The sequence below is a fragment of the Pleurodeles waltl genome, chromosome 6 (assembly GCF_031143425.1).
Source record: "Pleurodeles waltl isolate 20211129_DDA chromosome 6, aPleWal1.hap1.20221129, whole genome shotgun sequence".
NCBI classification, from domain to species: domain Eukaryota; kingdom Metazoa; phylum Chordata; class Amphibia; order Caudata; family Salamandridae; genus Pleurodeles; species Pleurodeles waltl.
The window spans coordinates 1,584,401,040-1,584,421,096 of NC_090445.1; the positions used below are offsets into that span (position 1 = coordinate 1,584,401,040).

Sequence of the window (20,057 nt, forward strand, 5' to 3'; positions counted from 1 at the left end):
ATTAATAAAAAGTGCATTTCATATCTCTTAAGTAAAACAATGGTCCATGCAAATGTGCTTTGTTTGTTATGTGGGGAAACAGCGCAAAGTTTTTTTAATCGCCTCCTTTCAGTATACCATGCAAAAGGTACCATGGCCAGATTGCTTGCCAATGTCTTGCACCTTACCAGCCGTAGGATGTAACCTTGTGACAGCAAAGACTTCTTTGAAGAAAAACAAGTAACACACATCTGCACTCAACACTAGATGGCAGGACTATGAAGAACATGTGAATCTGCTGCACTAAATGACACTAACACATACAGGGTACGTCATATATTCCTTATAGAGTACTGCCACTTTCTCTAGCAACATTAAATCTAGGTGCTACAGGTTTAATTACAAAAAAAAAAAATGTTCCCATGGGCTATGGCGGGGTCCAAACTGGGGTGATGTGGCGAGCAAAATAACAATGGATTAAACCCAGATCTGTGACTGGGGGTGAGTGTTTGAAAAGCTTCAACACTACGCCCATCATTTTATTTTGTTTTGTGATGTTGCCTTGTGTGCCTTAAGTGGCTAGGGTACGCCCAGGCGTGAGTCCCTTGCTCGCTTTACCACTGGATTCAAGCTAGCCTGGCTGATGAAGCGTGATACCATGAAAACCATCCCAGGATGCTTGTTTCCCGTCGAGGGAGGACCTGGCCTGGCAGTTCGGGCTGGACTGTTCCTATGGGGAACAGAGTCAAGATTGATTTTCATATGGCTGGGTCCAAACTGGGATGACCTAGCGAAAATAACGATGGATCAAACCCAGATCTGTGACTGGGGGTGAGCGTTTGAAAAGTTTTAACACTCCGTAAATCATTTTATTTTGTTTTGTGATGTTGCACACTATCCTTATTCAGTGTCTGGGATTGAAAACCTGGAAAGTTACTCATTCATTTCCTCAGTATGTGTTTATTTATTTCTGACCATAGGACACACATAGTGGTAGCCAGTATGTTTTATAAATTCCATTCATTCACAAACGTTCCAAAAGATCCACTGCTTTCTGCAAGCAACCACTTTTGCTGCTTTATAGGTCTATGCACAGCAGGTAATCTACACCAGACTTGCTCCAAAATGAAACCATTACATACCTGTAAAGATTTACTTGCAGTGGCTGTCTTGAATATTTACATGTGTCACTCCCATCTCATTGTATGTATTGAAGTAGTAAAAACAATAATTATTACGGATATGTTTGTTTAGCACAAGGAGACTAAGACATATTGTAATGGCTAAGCAATTATATAATCTAAGGTGCAGTCTCTTAAGACACTGCCAAAACCAGAAGAAAGACTTTGAAGATAAGCAAAGGTTAATATCCTAATATACTAAATGACAAGAGAATGTACTGCATGTATTTCTACAACTCCGCATGTCAATTTTGTAGGTAAGTAACGTTATATGATCATGTGACTTGTAACTCAATTTTATAGGAATGAATGGTTCTTACTCCCACCTGACATAATTCTGAAGTGGACTGTATAACCACAAAGCCATGTTGGATGTAGTTTCAATATACTGCAGTAGTGGTAAGCTGCTTGAGGGTGAACTGAATGAACCATTGTTTTTAATGCACTTTTGTTTTAGGAGAATGAGAGATTAAAACATGAGGTGTTTGAGAAGAGTAATCGTATTGAAGAGCAGAATGAGAAGATCACTGAACTCATCCAGCGAAATCAGAGGTAGGGACACCCACATTCCATCTGTTATAGAGGCTGGTAGCAAAGACAGCAGTACAGGGGCCTTATAGTTCCTGTAGCGATCAATATTGTTGCACGTGCATTGGTGCTGACAAGCCATGATATCGAGGAGTGTCTTTGAAGTCATCACTGACGTTTCTCTGAAAAAGAGTTATGTCTTATTGCATCTCTAGAGGCTCTCAAGGTGTTTGTATTTAGCATTTGGATTTCTAGAGGTCATAAGTAGTAGAAAGATATTAAAAGCCATAAATTCAAATATAGTTTTGTTCTGCAGTTGTTGATAAATACGGGACCTATTATTTGTGGTCTCAGGTAGAAAGTTATAAAATATGTTTTTTTTTTAATATGCATGTTGTGCTTACAGTTATCGCCTCTCTGGACTCACTTATTTTCAGACATTTAAAAAATGTGCTTGTCTTGCACCCTATCAAAAACTTTCATATTGTTTTTATCCTGTGGTTATATCCTAGGTATGTGGAACAGAGCAACCTATTAATGGAGAAAAGGAATAACACTTTAATATCATCCACAGAGAGCACCCAGGCACGAGTCCTACATGCAGAGCAAGCAAAAGTATGCACTTATTTTATTAATTGTTTTATATAAGGTTCATGTTAAAATAGGTTTATTTCAATCTCAGACAAAAACGTAACTAATTTTGTGTGAAACAATTGTCAGAGAGGCCCAACAAATTATTATTAAGGGCCTTGTTTAAACACATAAATATCTACAAATTATAAAATCCCCTATGAAATGTATAATTACAAATTGTATTTAGGATACAATAGGAGGCAAAAGAAAGTGTAATGGCACAGTGTAAAATGATAGGTATAACAGTCAAATGTGTATTGCTAAATCCAATTATCTGTTTTGACAAGTTTCAGTTTCAACAGTGTGGAACTATTAACGTTCCGACTTCACAAGTGCATTGGACAGGGTTTTTGATGGGACAATAGGAAAACTCAACTGGCTTCAGTCACTAAGAACCACCAATCTGAATGAGGTTAAAGAAAATGCACATAAGCTAATAAGAATCTACTTCAGAGGTCCTCAAATTGTTGGGTGCGCACCCCTTTTGAGGTTCCCAGGAAGGGCAAGTACCTCTGCTATTACTTGTAAATGAAGATGGCCTGGAAGCACAACCTTGTTTATTTGGCATGTTTCCAGGCTATCTTCATGTACAGCGATTGCAGTGGATTAAAAAAAGCATGAGGGACGTGATCCTGAGCACTCGGGTATGGGGAGTCAGTGAGTGTGGTGGCAGCTCGAAGACCTTGATAAAAAAAAAAAAAAAAAAAGAACATTCTGTAATTTTTTCTTTCATGTTTAGATTAGTGCATATAAGAAAACGCACAGGTCTTCAAAGAAAAATAAATGCAAGTAAACTAAACAGGAGAGGTTAAAAACTTCAAATGGTTAATGCCATCACTGGAGGGGTCTGTGTGTGTGACTAGGGAGTCACATAATTGAATCCTGGTTGGTGCAATCAGGAAAAGTGACTTATGTATTGATAGTACTAGGTCCCAGTCTTTGACAGAAAGCACTGGGAATGTGCAAATAATTATATTAACATTGTCTTATACACAGTATAAGATAGGCTCCCACAAAATGATCTAGTGTTTAGGATAAAACAATTGCTTTCACTTTAGAGATATGTTATCTGGCTGCACTTTGTGCAAACATATTTTTTAAAGTTTCTATTAAAATGATGCACTGGAGGACCCATCTGATAACCCAGTTAAAGTTCCTCTCTGAATGAAAAAATCTTTGTCACCATGAAGTTTTCAGTGACTGCATTTTTTAAAGTTTAAACAGGCCCTCAAGCATGTTTTGAATTTGGTCATTAACCAATTGCACACATTTACAGTGCTTTCAGATAGCAGGCACTCAAGTGAGAAGGCCTGTTTCTTTAGCACCCTGTTCCACTCAGCTTCACAGAACAGTAGATATGTCACTCTCTTCCTTTTTAGCACCTGAAGATCTGCATTAGGCATCTAGGTATGGTTGTTTTTTTAAACAAATTATGAGAATTATTTTTGTAAAAGTTCATGAGTTTCTAAACACATTAGTCCCTGTAGATCCCACCCATTTAGACCATTATTTACATGCAGATGTCTTTTCAGGTGAGTAAGGGTTTGCGGGGGCTGGGTTTCATTCAGATTGTGAGCCCTGATATTCCAGACCCCTAGAACCTCAAAATAATGGCGTAGGAGGAAGGGACGAGATCCATGGATACCTTAAGAAAATTGCCCTAAGTGGGTGCTATTTTTTTAAAATTTACAAATGAACAGTCCGCTTCTTCAGAGGGATGTTCTGAGGAAGGGTGATAGTTGGTGGCTTTTTTTTTTTTTTTAAAGAGCCATTATTACCATTTGTGCAGCAGATGCAGTGGCACTGGCTAGGAGTGTGAGTCCACTGCATCCCATTAATGGCTGTTTTACTGTAAAAAAGGAAAATGAGGGCCCATTGTCACTTTTGCTGTGCAGGGAACAGAGCCTATGCATTAGGGATGAAAAGGTTGGGGCATTTATCTCTTTTTTTGTTGTTGTTGTTTTTTTACAGGATCAGACAGCCTGCTTAGAAGTGATGGGTCAGTGGAGTGAGCAAAGGAAACAGAGCTGTAGTTATCATTAGTACTGATGATGTAGTGATGCCAGAGCACAGGGGTTTTCAACATACTGGGGATTCTAAAAGTACTCCGAGTATGTGGATTCCCCTGGAAAGGACTTAGAAATTAGCCAACATACTGCTAAATGTTGTCTTTTTTGGGAGATAAACAGTACTACAGAAGAGAGTATCGTTTTATTTTTGTTTTGTTTTGCAGATAGTATCAACAAATGGTTTGCAGTGCTAAAATCAGCATCCTCCCAGGTCTCAGGAACAGGCAGACTTGATTTAGAAAACCAAATCTTTTAGCACAGTTTTGGCATTTTCCTAGGAGATAGCCTATTTTTAGGTGCAGCCGACCAGCCAGCACTGCTGTCTGGTTGCTAAAGACATCTTGGAAACATTCAGAAAGCTGACCAAGGAATACATTCTTCCAGTCGCTTACCATTGGCTTTGTGGGTTGAAACTCACATTTTCTTGCTTTCCGCTTGCTGGCTTTTTGTTTTAGGCTGTCCAGCTTACGTTTGTACCTTCCTTTACCCAAACCTTATTTACAGTATCCTTCTAAGTGCTCCCTTTCCATAACCAGGCCTGTAAATCTTGTTCTGATCTTGTGCATTCAAAGACTGAGGTCAAATGTCAGGCAATGTCTTCTGTGGGCGCTTGTGTACTTTTCTTTCTCTGACTTTAAAATGAAAGGTTTTATGTGACAATTTTACTGAATACTCAGTGTAAGAAAGAGTTTTTTTCTAGCATACAACGACATTTTCAATAAACTGTATAAGTGTGTTGGAAACAAATACTTTAATATGATCAAAACAAATCAATACACTAGGTGATGAAATTTCCACACATTTTCATCTGTGCACTGTATAGTTTTATTAGTAAATCTGCACATCTGTAAAAATGTAATGGTGATTTCAATAGAAAATGTGTTATCTGTAAAGGAAGTGTGCTACCACACCATGAATACTCTCTACGCCACTGTACTCTACTCTGCAGCACTCCTCACCATTGCATTCTTCTCTGCACCACTCAACTCTACACCACTCCGCGCTACTACACCTTTCACCATTTCACGCTATGCCACTTTGTGCTATGCCTCTCTACTCTACCCATTGCCACTCTACTCTATGCCAATGCACTCTGTCACTCTACACGACTGCACTCTACACCACTCCGGTCTAGGCCACACCCGTCTGCTCTGCACAGCTCCACTCTACACCACTGTACTCTACACCACAGTGCAACACTGCACTCTACGCCACTGCACTCTGTCAATACATTCAACGCCATTGCACTGTATTCTGTACCATTCATCTCTATGCCCCTGCACTCTACGCCGGTCCACTGTGAGCCACTCTAATCTACTCTGTACCTCTGCACTCTACACTGTTAGTGCGGCTTTGACCTATCTATTTGTGTTAAAATAGTAAGCATTTGGCCTTGCTTAAGGTCGATGAACCTTTTGACTCGTTTAAATAATTATTGTTAGGTTTTGTAACGCACATCAATAAAAAACAATGCAATAATAATCGATAGTCAGTAGAGAACGCACCACAACCAATTTGGCTATGAATTACCACACCATTAAAATCAAATAGAATGTTTATTTCCCTATATTATCAACGCTAAAGTCACGTAAATTGGTCTCAACATCAAATGATAAAGATAAAGAAACATCACAGGCTGTCCATATAGCCTAAAGAATCTTAACTTGAACAAAGCAACAAGAACAATAATCTCAACAGCGAAAACACTCATTAATAGCAGCAATATTTGAGAAAGAGATACATCATACATTTGCTCAGCAAAAAGATTAACATTGGTTCATAGGCATAAAGAAATACCTCACTAGCCTCAGATTAGCATTAGCATGTTGGGCTTCATGCAAAAGTTTTAGTAACACTAATTTGGAAAACATCTAACTATGGCATTATCAAAACATCAGCAGTATTAAAACAGTAGCAGCTGGTACCTGAAAAACAAAAGACAAATAATAATGCACAGATCATTTATAATTACCTATCCATAAGGAATGTCAGCAGTACTGCTACGGCTTCTTCTGGGGGACAGCAGTGTCCGCATCAGGATAGGGTGGGGTAAGAGGGAGGATTTAGAATTTGGACTATAAGATCACTAAACTATCAGAGCATTAGTTCAGTATTTGAACAGGCATAATAAACTCAGAAAATAATAAAGTACCAGGACGTCAGTCGACTAACTGGTAAAGCATGAGATGGCAGAGTGACAAATCACCATGAGAACCGGTCAGCATGCATCAAAGACCTAAAGAGAACAAACCCCCAAAAGAGAATAATCTTACTCTCCGTGAACAGATCATTATATTAAAATACACACATATTTTCTATTGGTCAAAAACATCAGGCGAAAAAAGAACATCCAATTACAAAAACATTAGATATCGCAATGCATTTGAAAAGACACAATAAGAGTTGGTAGAACGTTGATTGGGTGCTTCTCCATTAACATAACTCCAAACAATACTAATTGTAGCTTCTTAAACTTACTTCCGACTGCTGTCAGTAGACCCTTCTGTTCCGCCCATTCCAAAATATGCTGTTGCCAGACAGTAGTGACAGAGATGTGGAATTTTTTTTGTGTTGCACCATTTCCTCGAGATAAATCCATTTCATTAATACATACACAGAACAAACTTGTGACTTAAACAAAAGAAGTTTGTTATACAGCGGACATGAGAACATCTAAATGTTTTTCATTGGCAGATAAACCACTGCACTCTATGCCAATGCACTTTACTCTTCACCGGTGCACTGTATTCTGCATCATTGTATGCTACGCCACTGCTCTCTATGCCACTGTTTGACACTCTACACCAGTGCACTCGTACACTTTACTCTGCAGCACTGAACTCTACACCACCCTAATCTGCATTACTCCACTCTATGCCACTACACTGTATGGCACTATACTCTACTCTGCGCCACTCTATGCTACTCACTCTGCACCTCTCTACGCCACTGCACTCTATGCTGCTCGACTCAACTCTACGCCACTCCACCATGCACAACTCTACGCCACTCTACTCTGACACTGTAGTCTGCTATGCACTCTTCTAATATATGCCACTCCATTCTATGGCACTGTATGGCGCTCAATTCAGTGCCACTGCACTCTACTACACTGTACTCTGCAACACTCTATGCCAGTGCACCCTATACCAGTCCACTCTACTTCATGCCGCTCTATAGGACTCTACACTATGCCACTCCAATACATGACACTCTCTGCCAGTCCACTCTACAACACTCTACTCATCGCCATTCCACTCTGACACTCCACACCATTCGCTTCTTATCTATTAACTTTTAGCCATGCTAAACAGCAGCCACACAGGTGTACCACATTGGCGAAGCCAGTAGTTCTTGCATAGGCGAGACCTATTGGCTTTGCCAGTGCTTGTCCTTGTTTTTTGTGCTTGCAACCTCCTTCTTCTTTGTGGTGGAAATGGGTATAAAACCCATGGTGGATCCCGGAAAGTGTTACATCTTTGAAAACTAGACAAAAACTAGACAAAATGTTGATATCAACAAGGGGTCATTTGTGTAGATCCTTCAAGGTTTTCCCAAATAAATTAAGTGTTGAAATAAATAACAATATTGAAAATTAGTGGGGAAAAACCTCCATTTGAGATAACGTTTGAATTTATAATTTCTCCTCACGATGGGCAATTTGCTAAAGCAATATACCATTACATCTGCTAAGCCCTTCTGGTTGCAAGAATATAGAGGGTTTGTGGGTTTTCCAAGAACTCGAGGTACCTAGAGGCAAGCTACTTTGTGTGATCCTCCTGGACCTCAATAAGTTCTTGCTGTTCATCAACGGTCTGTCATTTTATCCCCTAATGGTAAAGCAACATGCAGGGTGACTGGATTCACATCCACTATGCTTGGAAACCCTGAGGCCATGAGCTTGGAATCACCATGTCTGACTGGTTGTGATGGATCATGGGCCAGTAAGTTCAGTTGTCTGCTGTTCTGTACCCTACAGTTTCCACTGTGATGAGCTTTGTATCTGAAGTGAGACTTCCACCTCTGCATTGTGTTATCTTCCATCTCTCTGGTTCACTTGGTTCTGAGAAAGTTGAATCTGGACCATACACAGATTATCTTAATCCTACCGGACTGTCCATTGATGAAGTGATATTTGGATCTGCTTACCATGTCCCTGTGCAATCGGCTTTTCTCTTCTGATCATGGAGGACCTCCTTTCACTGGGAAAACCATCAAAAGCCTCTACCTTCAATCCTGAGTTTGAGCATGGCAAAGGGAACTCTTGCAGAAGGCATGGACGTCATTTTTGCAGTTCGACGTGCATCTACCAAGTCTGTCTATTTGGTTTCTTTGCTAGTTGCTCCTATAAAGGCACGCTTACCAGACAGAGTACACAGGCTACATATTAGGCTGGGCTACTCATGGTAGGGGTTACACATCTGTACTTCCCTGTAGGGTACATCCTCATACCAACAAGAGGTATAACCTTGCGGTAGCTACAGCTATCCTGTTACTTAGCTGATTGCCAGACGGTATCTTTTGTGGTGGCTAAATTTTTTTACAACTTGGGCAACTCGTTATACATATTGACAGCCCAAATGTGTAGTACCCCCGGATAGCCATCTAACAGTTGTGCCTGCAGATTGGGACCGCGAGTGTATATTTATAAGTTGTTACCCAAATGGTTTGATTTCAAACAGTGGTTGAGGAGTTGATGGTTATGATGTTTGAAGTAATGGGTTTTCAAATTTTTTAGTAGAGTTAGTATGAGTTTAGTGGCACTGATATAAAGTAGATTTGAATGTAATACTGCCACTCTCTCTGTAATGGCTTTTGAACGAACGGGCTGTGGTATATTGTAAGTGCAGTCCCTGGTTGTCATTTTCTGAGCATGCCTCACTGTTTAGTGCTAATGAATTTTTGTAACTTGGGGTCAGCATGGAGTTGCATAATTGTCTTAATTGTGTTTTTTATGTTTAGATGTACTCTATGTAATGTAAAGTGAAACGGCTTTTAAACTCCTTCTGTACTCCCATCTTCCCCTTCCTCTAACTGTACAGGATGAACTGAGACTCCGAAGAGATCAATTCTTTTATAACATGGATGCATTTAAATACACTAGAATCTGGTCAGAAGGCCTACAGATCTGCTGAAGGAGTCTTTCCAAATCGTATTTCCCCAGTTGTCATATCATACTTCGTCTTCCCTTTATTCATTCCCTTTCTCTCTGAATGACATAAGCTGTACAATGTCTTTGCTTCCTCTAAGACTTAACAGAGTCTTTGCTTTTGCAAGTTTTAGAAGCAGATTGTTAGGTTACTTTTCAACTTTAAAGAATTCTTCTTCTGCCTCCAAGGTTAGGAATTAGGTCATGTTTTCCTCTGGAGTCTGAGCATAGTATGGCTCCTCACATTTTGTGCCTTTGGTACGTAATGTCTCTTTTTCATATTCCCGCTTTAAATTTTTGCAACTCCCCTTCTGGGAGTTCACTATGGTAGTGGGAGATGGGTTGTCCAAGTCCAAAGCATTGCTAAGTTCTGCGCTTTTTGGGGTTTCATATCTTTGTTCAAAGAAACCAGCAGGTGAGTTTGACATCTCTTTTTACAGATCCCCTTTCCATCTCCTAAAGACCATCTGTTGGGATGAAAGGGACTCTCCTACCTTGACATCGTACTGAACAAAATACATTTGCAGCTGTACAGTGCAAGATGTTTAAGCTGGCATGATTTGTAACTCCTTTTAAATTAGATTTTGTAACTAAGATGTCCATTGAGCTACACATTCATAGTTCTTGTATATGAAGAGGACAATGTTGAGTAAAAGCATCAACAATAATTTAAGCAATATAATTTATATGAAAAGGTGCATTGTAATGAGTAGTAGATGGTTGAACTGTGAAGCATCAAACAAGATTATTTAAAAAATGCAAGCTGTCTAGCACAAATGGCGTGAGTGGCTAAAGTAGATTGAGGCCTTCACAACTAAATGATTGGTTAATCTGCCAAACTGCTATTTGGTATCAGTGCTATGCCTATTGACGAGTTCTTTTGTGCTTTGGAATTTGGTGATGTATGACACCGCTTGTGACTTCTTACAATCTTTGCTCATTAGCAGTGAGTCTGCTGGTCAGCTTAACTCCTCTCAGCCTGTCCTGTTACTCCTTTCTTTTCCCAGCATGCACTTGCAGTGGATCTGGGCTGGGGCCAGGTGAGGCATCCATCTTTTTCTAGGTTCATGTTTGTTTCTTTCTGTGTCCCTTCAGCGTACACCTCTGAAACGCCCAGCCCCTGACTCTCCAAACCTTATTTATGTGAAAGGGAACCTAGAAATGTAATACATCTGGTACTTCATGTATTGCAGGCTAAGCTGGGCTTCCTTCAGTGTATCTCCTAAGAATGTATGAAAGAGTGTAGCAATTGTCCAGTTCTTTTAACACAGAGGTCAGACAGTGCCTGAAGTTTAAATGTTCTGTTCGAAGGAGAGAATGATATTGTCCATCCACTTTTGGAGACATGTGTTCTTGGAGATGTTCATTCGATGCATTTGTTAATGATGGATTTTAGTATACATGGGCATATGGGGAGAAGGGTGGATCTACTCATTGTTATTAGACTGAGGAAGTGTGCATTTATTGGAATTGGTAAATAAATCATTCAGTTCACATGAAGCATTGTATTTACGGTAAACAGTGAATAATTGCGATCACTGCAGACTTTTGGGCAATAGATTATTTAGAAGAGGTGCTGATGAGCAATGAATTTATGGATTATAGCGGAGTAATGAATTAACATGAGATGGTGCTTTCAAAGCATGTTTAAAACAAAATTTGTGTCTGAAAATGTAGAGTAAAGCAGTAGGTATATAGTAGAGTAAAGTATTCTAGTGCAATAATGGAACAGTGTAGTCTTATAAAGGCAGCATATTCAGGGTAAATTGGGCTTTCAGATTTTTCAAAAGAGGTGTTCGCACTCTGTCATAATGGTAGGGAAGTGCAGTCTTGAAAGAGAGTAGAATAATGCATTCTAAAGAGTTGCATTCAAATTTGAAGGTAGAGCAATAAAATCTAGGATACAGTTACCTCAAGTGAGAACAGGTAATTTCTCAAACACTCCAAAGCATACATTCAGCCTATAAACACTCAGTTTTTTTCTAATACATGAAGACCTTTCTAATAATAAATTATTAAGTCAGAGTGCTATAGGCCAAGCTCAATACAGAGAGAATAAAGGAGAGGCTTCTGGATGCAATGGTGTACTCCTAAAAGAGCAGCATTAAAAAGGATGAAATGACAGCGTTTTGTGGCTAACTGGTCTTAGGCATCTGGTTACTTAGGAAAGTGAGGTAAGGAGGCAGTAAAGAGAGGGGGAGGGGGATACGTAAACTGGTAGAAGTCTGGACTTGTGGGTGACCGTGAAGGACTCAGCTAGGCAGAGGTAGAGATCATGTTCAAGACATGCCAGGCGAGACAAGCTCTTCAGAGGAAGGAGACGAACAATGTAGCTGCTTCACCTACATTGGTACATAAAATGATTCCCAAATTTCCCTTTTGCACACTGCCTTGCTAAGGAGTAGAGGTCAATTTTCAAGGAAGAGGTCGCAGCCAAATCACTGAGTACCATCCATTTAGTGTTGAAGAGACAACCTCTTCTATTCCAACTAAGGAATACTTTCCAGTCTTTTAAGGTCATGTGGTCTTTGTGTTCCAAAGTCTTCAGTAGTTTTCCCATTCCCATTCTCAGTTACCTACCGGCATTTTAAGATCAGACACCTTAGAGGGAAGAACAAACTGGTTCCCTAGACGCAGCAGAAGCCAAGATGTCCAAGGGACTTCTGCTGCGGTACACTATCCTTCATGGTACCATCTCAGGGGCCACACCACTGCACACGTTTGATGGAGGAAGACTTTCTCTTCACTACTCAGTCCAATCTGCTTACCTTTAGGAAACAACTAAAACCTGTCTCTTTTTGGCATTGGTTTAGGTCCCTCTTGTTTTCCCCTCTGCTAAGATTGTCACTCTAATTATCATTCCCCTTGAGTATGTATCACAAATGACACTATTGCCAAGACGCCATTGGCATTCACACGCTGTCCAAATCTATTAACATTAACTACCATCACTGTTTCCCGATTACAAATATGTAATGGTCATCCTAGTTATGCTGGTGGTGGTGAAGAATACCTATGCTCAACTGCTGCCCCCATCCATTCCACATCTGAACCAGTTGGCAGATTGAGGACTTTTCTAAGAGATAGAAAGGGTTGTCCTTTAGGGGACCATTCCCACCCTCAAAAGTACCTCTACATCGGTTTCCCTGTAAAGAAAAAGGTTTGAGAGCTCTACCCCATTTTGGATCTCCACAGTCTAAATTTGTTCCTCCGTCTTCCTTCAGTGACTCAAAATGGTAACATTTGTGTAGGTAACGGTAGGATCACACTGTCATTATTGTGACTGGTTTTCTCTTGATCCACACGCTCTTTCCCATTAAAAACCGCTCTCCTTTCAATCTCTCCTCCATTGGCAAAAAACACATGACTATTGCCTTTTACAAAAAGAGAAATACAAAATAGCAAATTGTTTTGGAATTTTTAGAAATTGCAACTTAAAATATAATAGAACTTTTATTAGCCTTCTTAAACCTGTAAGGGAGCAATGGCAATACCATTATAACACCTACAACAAGTGAGAATGGGGGGTGGGGCCGTCATTGAGGAAACAAGGAGTAGACAGTAAGAAATGAGGATTGGTAAGTGTTTTGCTTTCCTTCTCTTATCTTATGACTGAGCTTACAAAACCTCTCTGAAATGCACTTGTTAGTTTAAAGAAGACATTTATGGTTATTATTACTTTACCACGAGGTTCCTGAAAGACGAAATTAGTAGGTTGGAAGCACATGTTTAAAAGTAGTCGCAGCAATGAAAGCAAAATATATCAAAGTACTTCTCAGTTCCAATGCACACAGCAAATACATGTGATTATATTATGGCATAACTTCAAAGCAAAGCATAAAAGTCAAAATTGCATCACCGTAGGGCCTGTCACTCAGCTTCATCTTTCTGGGGCTGCAAGTTGATGACTCCGGTTCAACTGCGAGAAGGAGATTTTCTACCCAAACGGGGACAGGCAACTGACTTCCGTTCCTGTCTGAAGTCAAGATATTTCACTTCCTCGCTGTTGCCCAGAGCCATCGTTAAAAGCAAACTCAGTGTGAGAACCGAATAAACTTGGAGAGTGGCCAATTCTCCAAACTTCACTCAGACTGGATTGAGAGGTAAACACAAAATCTACATGCTCTTATCAGCTAGGGTTTGGTGTGAAAAACACAGCTTGGTCTGTCATGTGGAAAAACACAGCTTGGAAAAACACAGCTCCACTGCAATGTCTAACTTCACGTTAAAGCCAATAGACAGCTAACCTAAATACCAAATGTAATGTCTAATGCCATGTTCAAGCCAATAGGCAGCTAAACTGAATACAGGATGTAATGGCTACTGGTGAACATTGAGCAACTAATATGCGCAGTGGTGAAACACAAAGTCATTGGTCAAACACAATTAATAGCATCACAGTAAGTGAGCCAAAGCATAGCCCAGGGCTTGGGACAGATTTGAATCCCAAGAAAAACAAAAACGTGTGATTTGACCCTCTCCATTGCCATCTCCCTGCCCAAAAATAAATGAGGGTGTTTTGGAGTTACTCAGTTTTAAGTCTTTTTTTTTGTAATAATAGATTAAATTGGTGTGTTTTTCCGATTCACAGACTGAAATGTAGTAAAGTACTGTACCATATTATAAAGTGAATCCTTTCACATATTCACAAGTTGGTACCAACTGTTTATAGTTGGGTATGTAGATCTTCACAGTGTACATGCTGGTTATAATGAAATTCTACATGAACATTTGCTTCAACCATTACAGAGCAGAAGTATTATAACGGCCTGGTGTAATTGGTGTGATAGTAATGGAGGAGCATGAGGAATTCCTGTGTATCTCTAGTTATTAGAAATGTCTTTGTTGAGTAAGATTCATCTTTAATGCAAAATTGAACACTAGCGTCAGAATGATTCTCTTTAATCCTCTTTTGCCCCAGGCCAAGGTTGCTGAGGATCTTGCAGAGGCCACGGGGCAGGTGTCACGACTGCAGCTTGAATTGACGAGCCACCAGAAGAAGGAGATGGAGCTGCAGGCGCAGCTCACAACTGCTCTGCAGGAGGCAGAGAAACAAGGAAAACAGCTTAGTGTCTTTCAGGCACAGCTAGCAGGTGGGACATAACTTCCTAATTAGGGTGTGGATTGTTTCTTTATCACTTGTAATTTTTATGTTTTCCACCATGCTGTGTTTGCTGCTTGTGTTGTTGGATGTGTTTTCAGACGTTTTGGAAAATGTCATTTTCATGCTGAAATCCATCCAACTCTTAGCACCGAAAATTAAAGCAAATGGGTGCACCTAGTAAAATGTACTATGTATTATTGGTACTTTCAAAGCAATGTTGTTATGGGCATTCACCTTGAGTTAGCACCAAAACTGTTTTCAACATGCATGGCATTGAGGGTGGCTCTTCTCAGAAGGCTGAAAATATTTGTCTACCTGCTACAGTATTGGCTTGTCAAAGCTTCAGCCTCTCAACATCTTCAGAATTTCAATCCCTACACTGAAACCACTGGGTTTGCATGTTAATCATGAATAGACCATATCAACTCCAATACAATCCATGTGCTACCAGGGATCAGTGTTGGACACACTAAAGGCAAAACTGCGCCCCTCAAAGGAGAAAGTATTGTTTAGATGTCTGAAGTTTCAAAATCTTCTCCAGACCAAGCACACTGTAGCAAGGCAGATTTAATCTTATCTGCGTTCAGTGGCATCTTCCTTCTTCCAGTTTCCACATGCTTGCCTTCACATCAGACGATTGCAACAGTGTCTGAAAGTCTAGTAGTGCCAATATTCTCACGGATGAGTGGAAAAACATACCCCGTTTCCTCATGCGGTCCAGTCGTTTTAGTGGAGCCCCAAAATCTCCTATGGTGTGGGAGGTGTAGGGGGTATTATCCAGTGGAAGAGCAATTACTTTAGAAGTGGTTCATAGCCAGAAACCTTCTGCGGCTGAGGTTTTTCAAAGTTTTCAAACCTCCTCACAAACAGACAACCACAGATGTCCAGAACTTATCTCCAGATGTTACCAACTATGGATAAAGGAGAATATCCTCTTATTTGAGTAGTCTGCACATTTTCTCTATGCTTTTTTTTCACATTCCCCCTGTATCAGCTGTGATTGACAATCTGTCATAGGCAAGGGCTAGGGTGAGCCTAATTGTACAAGAGTAGCCCTAGCAATGGTAGTTCATCAACCTTCTGCACTTACTTGAGTACCCACATACAAGGTTGTCAAGTAGTCTGAATGCCCTTTACTGGTAAGATCCTTTCATCTCATCTTTCCATCATTGAATTTGGCAGCGTGGCTTCTCAATGCTTCTTATATGGAAATGTTCAAGAGCAATGAAAAGATATGGACATTCTCGAAGAAGCTAATGCCAACCCACAAGTGCCTCTTACATCTTCAGTTGGAGGAGACTGCTTTTGATGTGCACAGAAGAACTTAATTGCACACGACCTGTCAGAAAGTAGCAGTACTTTCTGATCTTTGTTTTGCTGGTTCATGGCTCCATTTTTGTTCTAGAAATGTTCACCTGGCAGCCATTACTGTTTACAGAAAATGTCCTGCTCCAGTTATTAAGTAACCCCTGAAGGGGGATACCAGACCACCCTACACTGGCTTGTACACCACACCACACCACACGATCACTGTGTGTTCTCCTGTTCAGTGGCTTTTACCAAATGCCACTTCTCCTTGAATGGATATATATGGTGTGAGACAAATGATCTGTTGGCGAGTATACTCAAACACTGACACTAACACTCCTTTTACTTTCACGGTGCCTCACATATGATTTTGTAAAGTTGTATGTCATTGTTACATCATCAGTCATCTCGCAATTATACTGATTATTGTATAATTCAGTGGTTCCCACCCAGTGGTCCGCGGACCCCCAGGGGTCCGTGACACATTCCCAGGGGGTCCGCAGGCCTGGGTTTCTGGGCAGAAATATGTGAGTGCTTTTATATGTAAGACTTCATCTGTGCATCAGTTTTAAAAGCACTGCAAAGTTCCCTGTAAAACCGTAAGCTTTCGGGCAAAAATAAAAACGTCAAGATAACTCTGGTGATTAATGTTCCTGCTGGAGAGAGATAGTTTTGTCTAGTGCCAGTTTTGACTCATCTAAGGTAGCGCAGGTGGTTATTATGCCTGCTGCAAAGAACGTGTATCATGCAAAGAAAAGTATTTTATGTGCATAGCACAGTGGGGTACTACTTTTGTCACAGAGATTTTTGTGTTACTGTGCAGTTTATAAGTTACAATGGTAATCTTATGAACTGTCATCAAAGAGTTGCGTCCAAACTGCCTGGCACAAATTAGAAAGTTTGTTTTTTCCCAGTCTTTCACTAACCTTATGCTGATAAAAATGGTTGGCTTGTGTAGAAATACATTCTTATTATTAAAAGCAATGCTAACCAATGTGTCATATTCTGAATCTAGAGTTTGTGCTTCTGCAGGCCAAGCACTCTTGCTACATGGCTACCAGTGTTGATCACATATGAATCCTACACCTTTCAGTCCCCTGTAAAGTGTTCCGACACCCTACACTGGTATCCGAGGTGCTATAAAACAAATGAATTACATGTGACAGAGAGGCTTTGGAGATAGGAGTCCCTTATGATTTTATTTCCTTTACTCACCACATATTAATGTGAAAAAGCTTTCTCAGATCTTATATACCTAAAAAAATAAAAACAGAAATTGCTTGCGAAATGGTGAATCTGATCTGAGGATTCAGCTTTCCTAAATAAAACCAAACATTGAAAAGTTAGTGGCAAAGATGTGCTGCCTTCCCATTAAAATGTTATCTATTTATTTATTTATTTTTTGCATATTTTTTAAATATAAAATAATTATATCTTTAGTAATTCGGGTATTTGTTTGGTGTGTGTTTTTTTTTTTTTTTTTTTTTTTAGTATTTTTTGTGAATTACTGTTTTAATGTTTGAAATTTAAATTGTACAAATTGCTTGGGGGTCCCTGGCATCCAGTAGTGATTCAGTGGGGGTCCTCGGCAATCAAAAGGTTGGGAACCACTGGTATAATGCACTTATTTGTATTTGTTTTACTTGAAGTAAAACAGAAATGCAAAAAATTAGCTAAAAAAAAGTACTTATTGGAGGGAATTCAGAAAGTTTTCCTCCAATCCTTCTCTTGCTTGGGACTTGAATATATTCTTATCAAGGTTCATGGGTTCTCTATTTGAACCGATTCATGAAGCTTCCCTACATCTGTTATGAAACTAGTTTTCTTTGTAGCTATCACTTCACACGAGGTTAGTGAAATTAAAGCATTGTGTTCTAATGGGCCATATACAGGGTTCCATGGCATAAAAGTGGTCATGTACATACACCTGAAGTTTCCTGCGAAAGTAATCTTGGATGTGTTTGTCAATACATTTCTTTACTTAGTTTCTTCCAGAATCCAACTACACCCACTGAATAATCTCTCCATGCACTAGACAGCATGAGGGTACTTATTTTTTTATTTTGACAAAGACAAATATTTGTCTCCTGTGGTCCCTCATAGACCAACTTAGGTTTTTCAAAACAGTCTATCTCTAGAAGTATATATTCTGTTGGTTATTGTCATGCTAGGTGAAAGCATATATGACTTTGTCTGGGAGACTAAAGCTCATTCTACTGGGGGTAATGCTTCAATTGCTGCCTTATTGAGAAATATTCCCATTAAGGACATTTATAATGCAGCTACGTGGAAGTCTGCATATTTTCTAGACATCACTGTACTGATTCAGATTGAAGAGCTGATGCCCCAGTGGGCAAGCTTTTCTGAAGAACATCTTTGCTTGATCTGTCATTTTTCTTTTTTCTTTCGAGCCTCCTGTGTAGAGAAGGGCTTGCTATTGTATTTGATGCTTATGATTCTCTATGGAGATCCACTAAGAGAAGGAATAGTTACTTATCTGTAGTCCTAGTTCTCCTGTTAGGGAATCACCATTTAAATCATAGGCAATTCCCTCTCCTCTGCCGTGCAAAGATTAAGGAATTTGATTGTTCAAATAGCAGTATCATCTGTCTCTGTTAATAATGAACTTAAGCAACTGCCATTGACAGAGCATTGTGGGATACCAGAGGACTGGGATTCTTTACAGCTGCAGTGTCTTTTTTGCAGCCTTGCCTGTCTGTTGCCTACACAGCTACATTGCCCAAGCTTTTCAATCTCTTCTTTTTAAAAAAGGTTTGAGAAAGAGTTTTTTTTTCCTGTCACCCTGTTTATCCGATTACATTTTTACTTTTAAATGGGCTATTGTGTTTTTTAAGGAAAATAAGCAGAATTGGTTGAGCCTTTTAATAGTCTGCTAAACTGTTTGAAATTAAAAGATCTGGCTTTTCTAACAGAAAGCAAAGAAAATTATTGACCTTTTTGAAAGTGCTCTAGGATCCTGAGTATGAGCACTACAATTGTGTGCTGCTTTCGATTTTTATGAAGGTTCCCCTGAAGGAGAACTAGCATTGCAGGTAAGTAACAGTTCCTTTCTTGTAGCAGTTAGAAATGGGAAGAGTTATGTATAAAACAATTATTGGGCATGGAGGTTCAATGTTCCTCATATGCATGATGAGATGACACGTTCACTCACTGGATACTTTGGGCTACACTAACAACCGTTGGTGCACCAATTGAAATGGTTAATTGTCACTGCTGAATGAGAATTTTTCATCAGTGGTGCATTGTGGCCTGAGCGGAGAATGTTCCACTTTGTTTAAGGTAAGAGAGACATTAGACAGGGCTGTGTACTGGCCTCGTTTCTTTTCTTGCTCTTTATAAATGGGAGTTGATGATACACTTCGATCTCTCCAAGTGGATGCACCCATGGTGGCGGGTCGGCCAGTCCCAGTATTATTATATGTCGACGATGCTGTGTTATTATCAAGGATACCAATTGGCCTTCAGAGGCTGATGGATTCCTTTGCGACTTTTTTATGGAGTCCGGGGACATGAAGATCAGTAAGTCCAAAATATACACTATGGTTTGTAAGTCCTAAGTCAAGGGTTTAATATCAGTTGGGCTCATGATCCTGTGCTACTAAATAAAATTCCAAGATAGCTAAAAGTCCTCGTATTCATGGTTGACGTATTCTCGATAAGAAATGTCCTACATTTCTTAGACTTCTTCCGACAAACCATAGTGTATATTTTGGACTTACTGATCTTCATGTCCCCTTCGGCCAGACATTTGCAGTGTATTTGTATCCGTTCTTTTTAGAGTCATTGTCATCCTGTGCCATCGGTAGTGGACTGAGATGTCTTTGGGCTTAGATTTGCTTGGTAGTAGTGTTGCGTATACCACTACTTGAGTATTACATTGCATTAAATCCATCAGCCTTTCACTATGATGTTGGGCCTTTCCCCTCATTGCCTGGCTACTTGTCTTCTACCTATAATTAGAGATAGTCTTTTTTTAGGTATCTTTTTTACACAGCCTATTATAGCTTCCAGTGTTGTTGTCTCTAATTGAATGTCAGCCATCCTTGTGAGGTTTTCTGTTTGCCAGAAGGCAAAGATCTGAGGCT

At 39.8% G+C, this 20,057-nt stretch overlaps 1 protein-coding gene across 2 annotated transcripts in view; it reads left to right on the plus strand.

The window, feature by feature from the left end:
* FKBP15 (FKBP prolyl isomerase family member 15) overlaps nt 1-20,057 on the plus strand; it is a 353,417-nt gene that overhangs the window by 189,706 nt on the left and 143,654 nt on the right. For both annotated transcript variants that reach the window (XM_069241370.1, XM_069241371.1), the window contains exons 18-20: nt 1,618-1,712; nt 2,201-2,303; nt 14,461-14,632. In XM_069241370.1, coding sequence (XP_069097471.1) covers nt 1,618-1,712; nt 2,201-2,303; nt 14,461-14,632 — 370 coding nt within the window. The remainder of the gene's footprint in view (nt 1-1,617; nt 1,713-2,200; nt 2,304-14,460; nt 14,633-20,057) is intronic.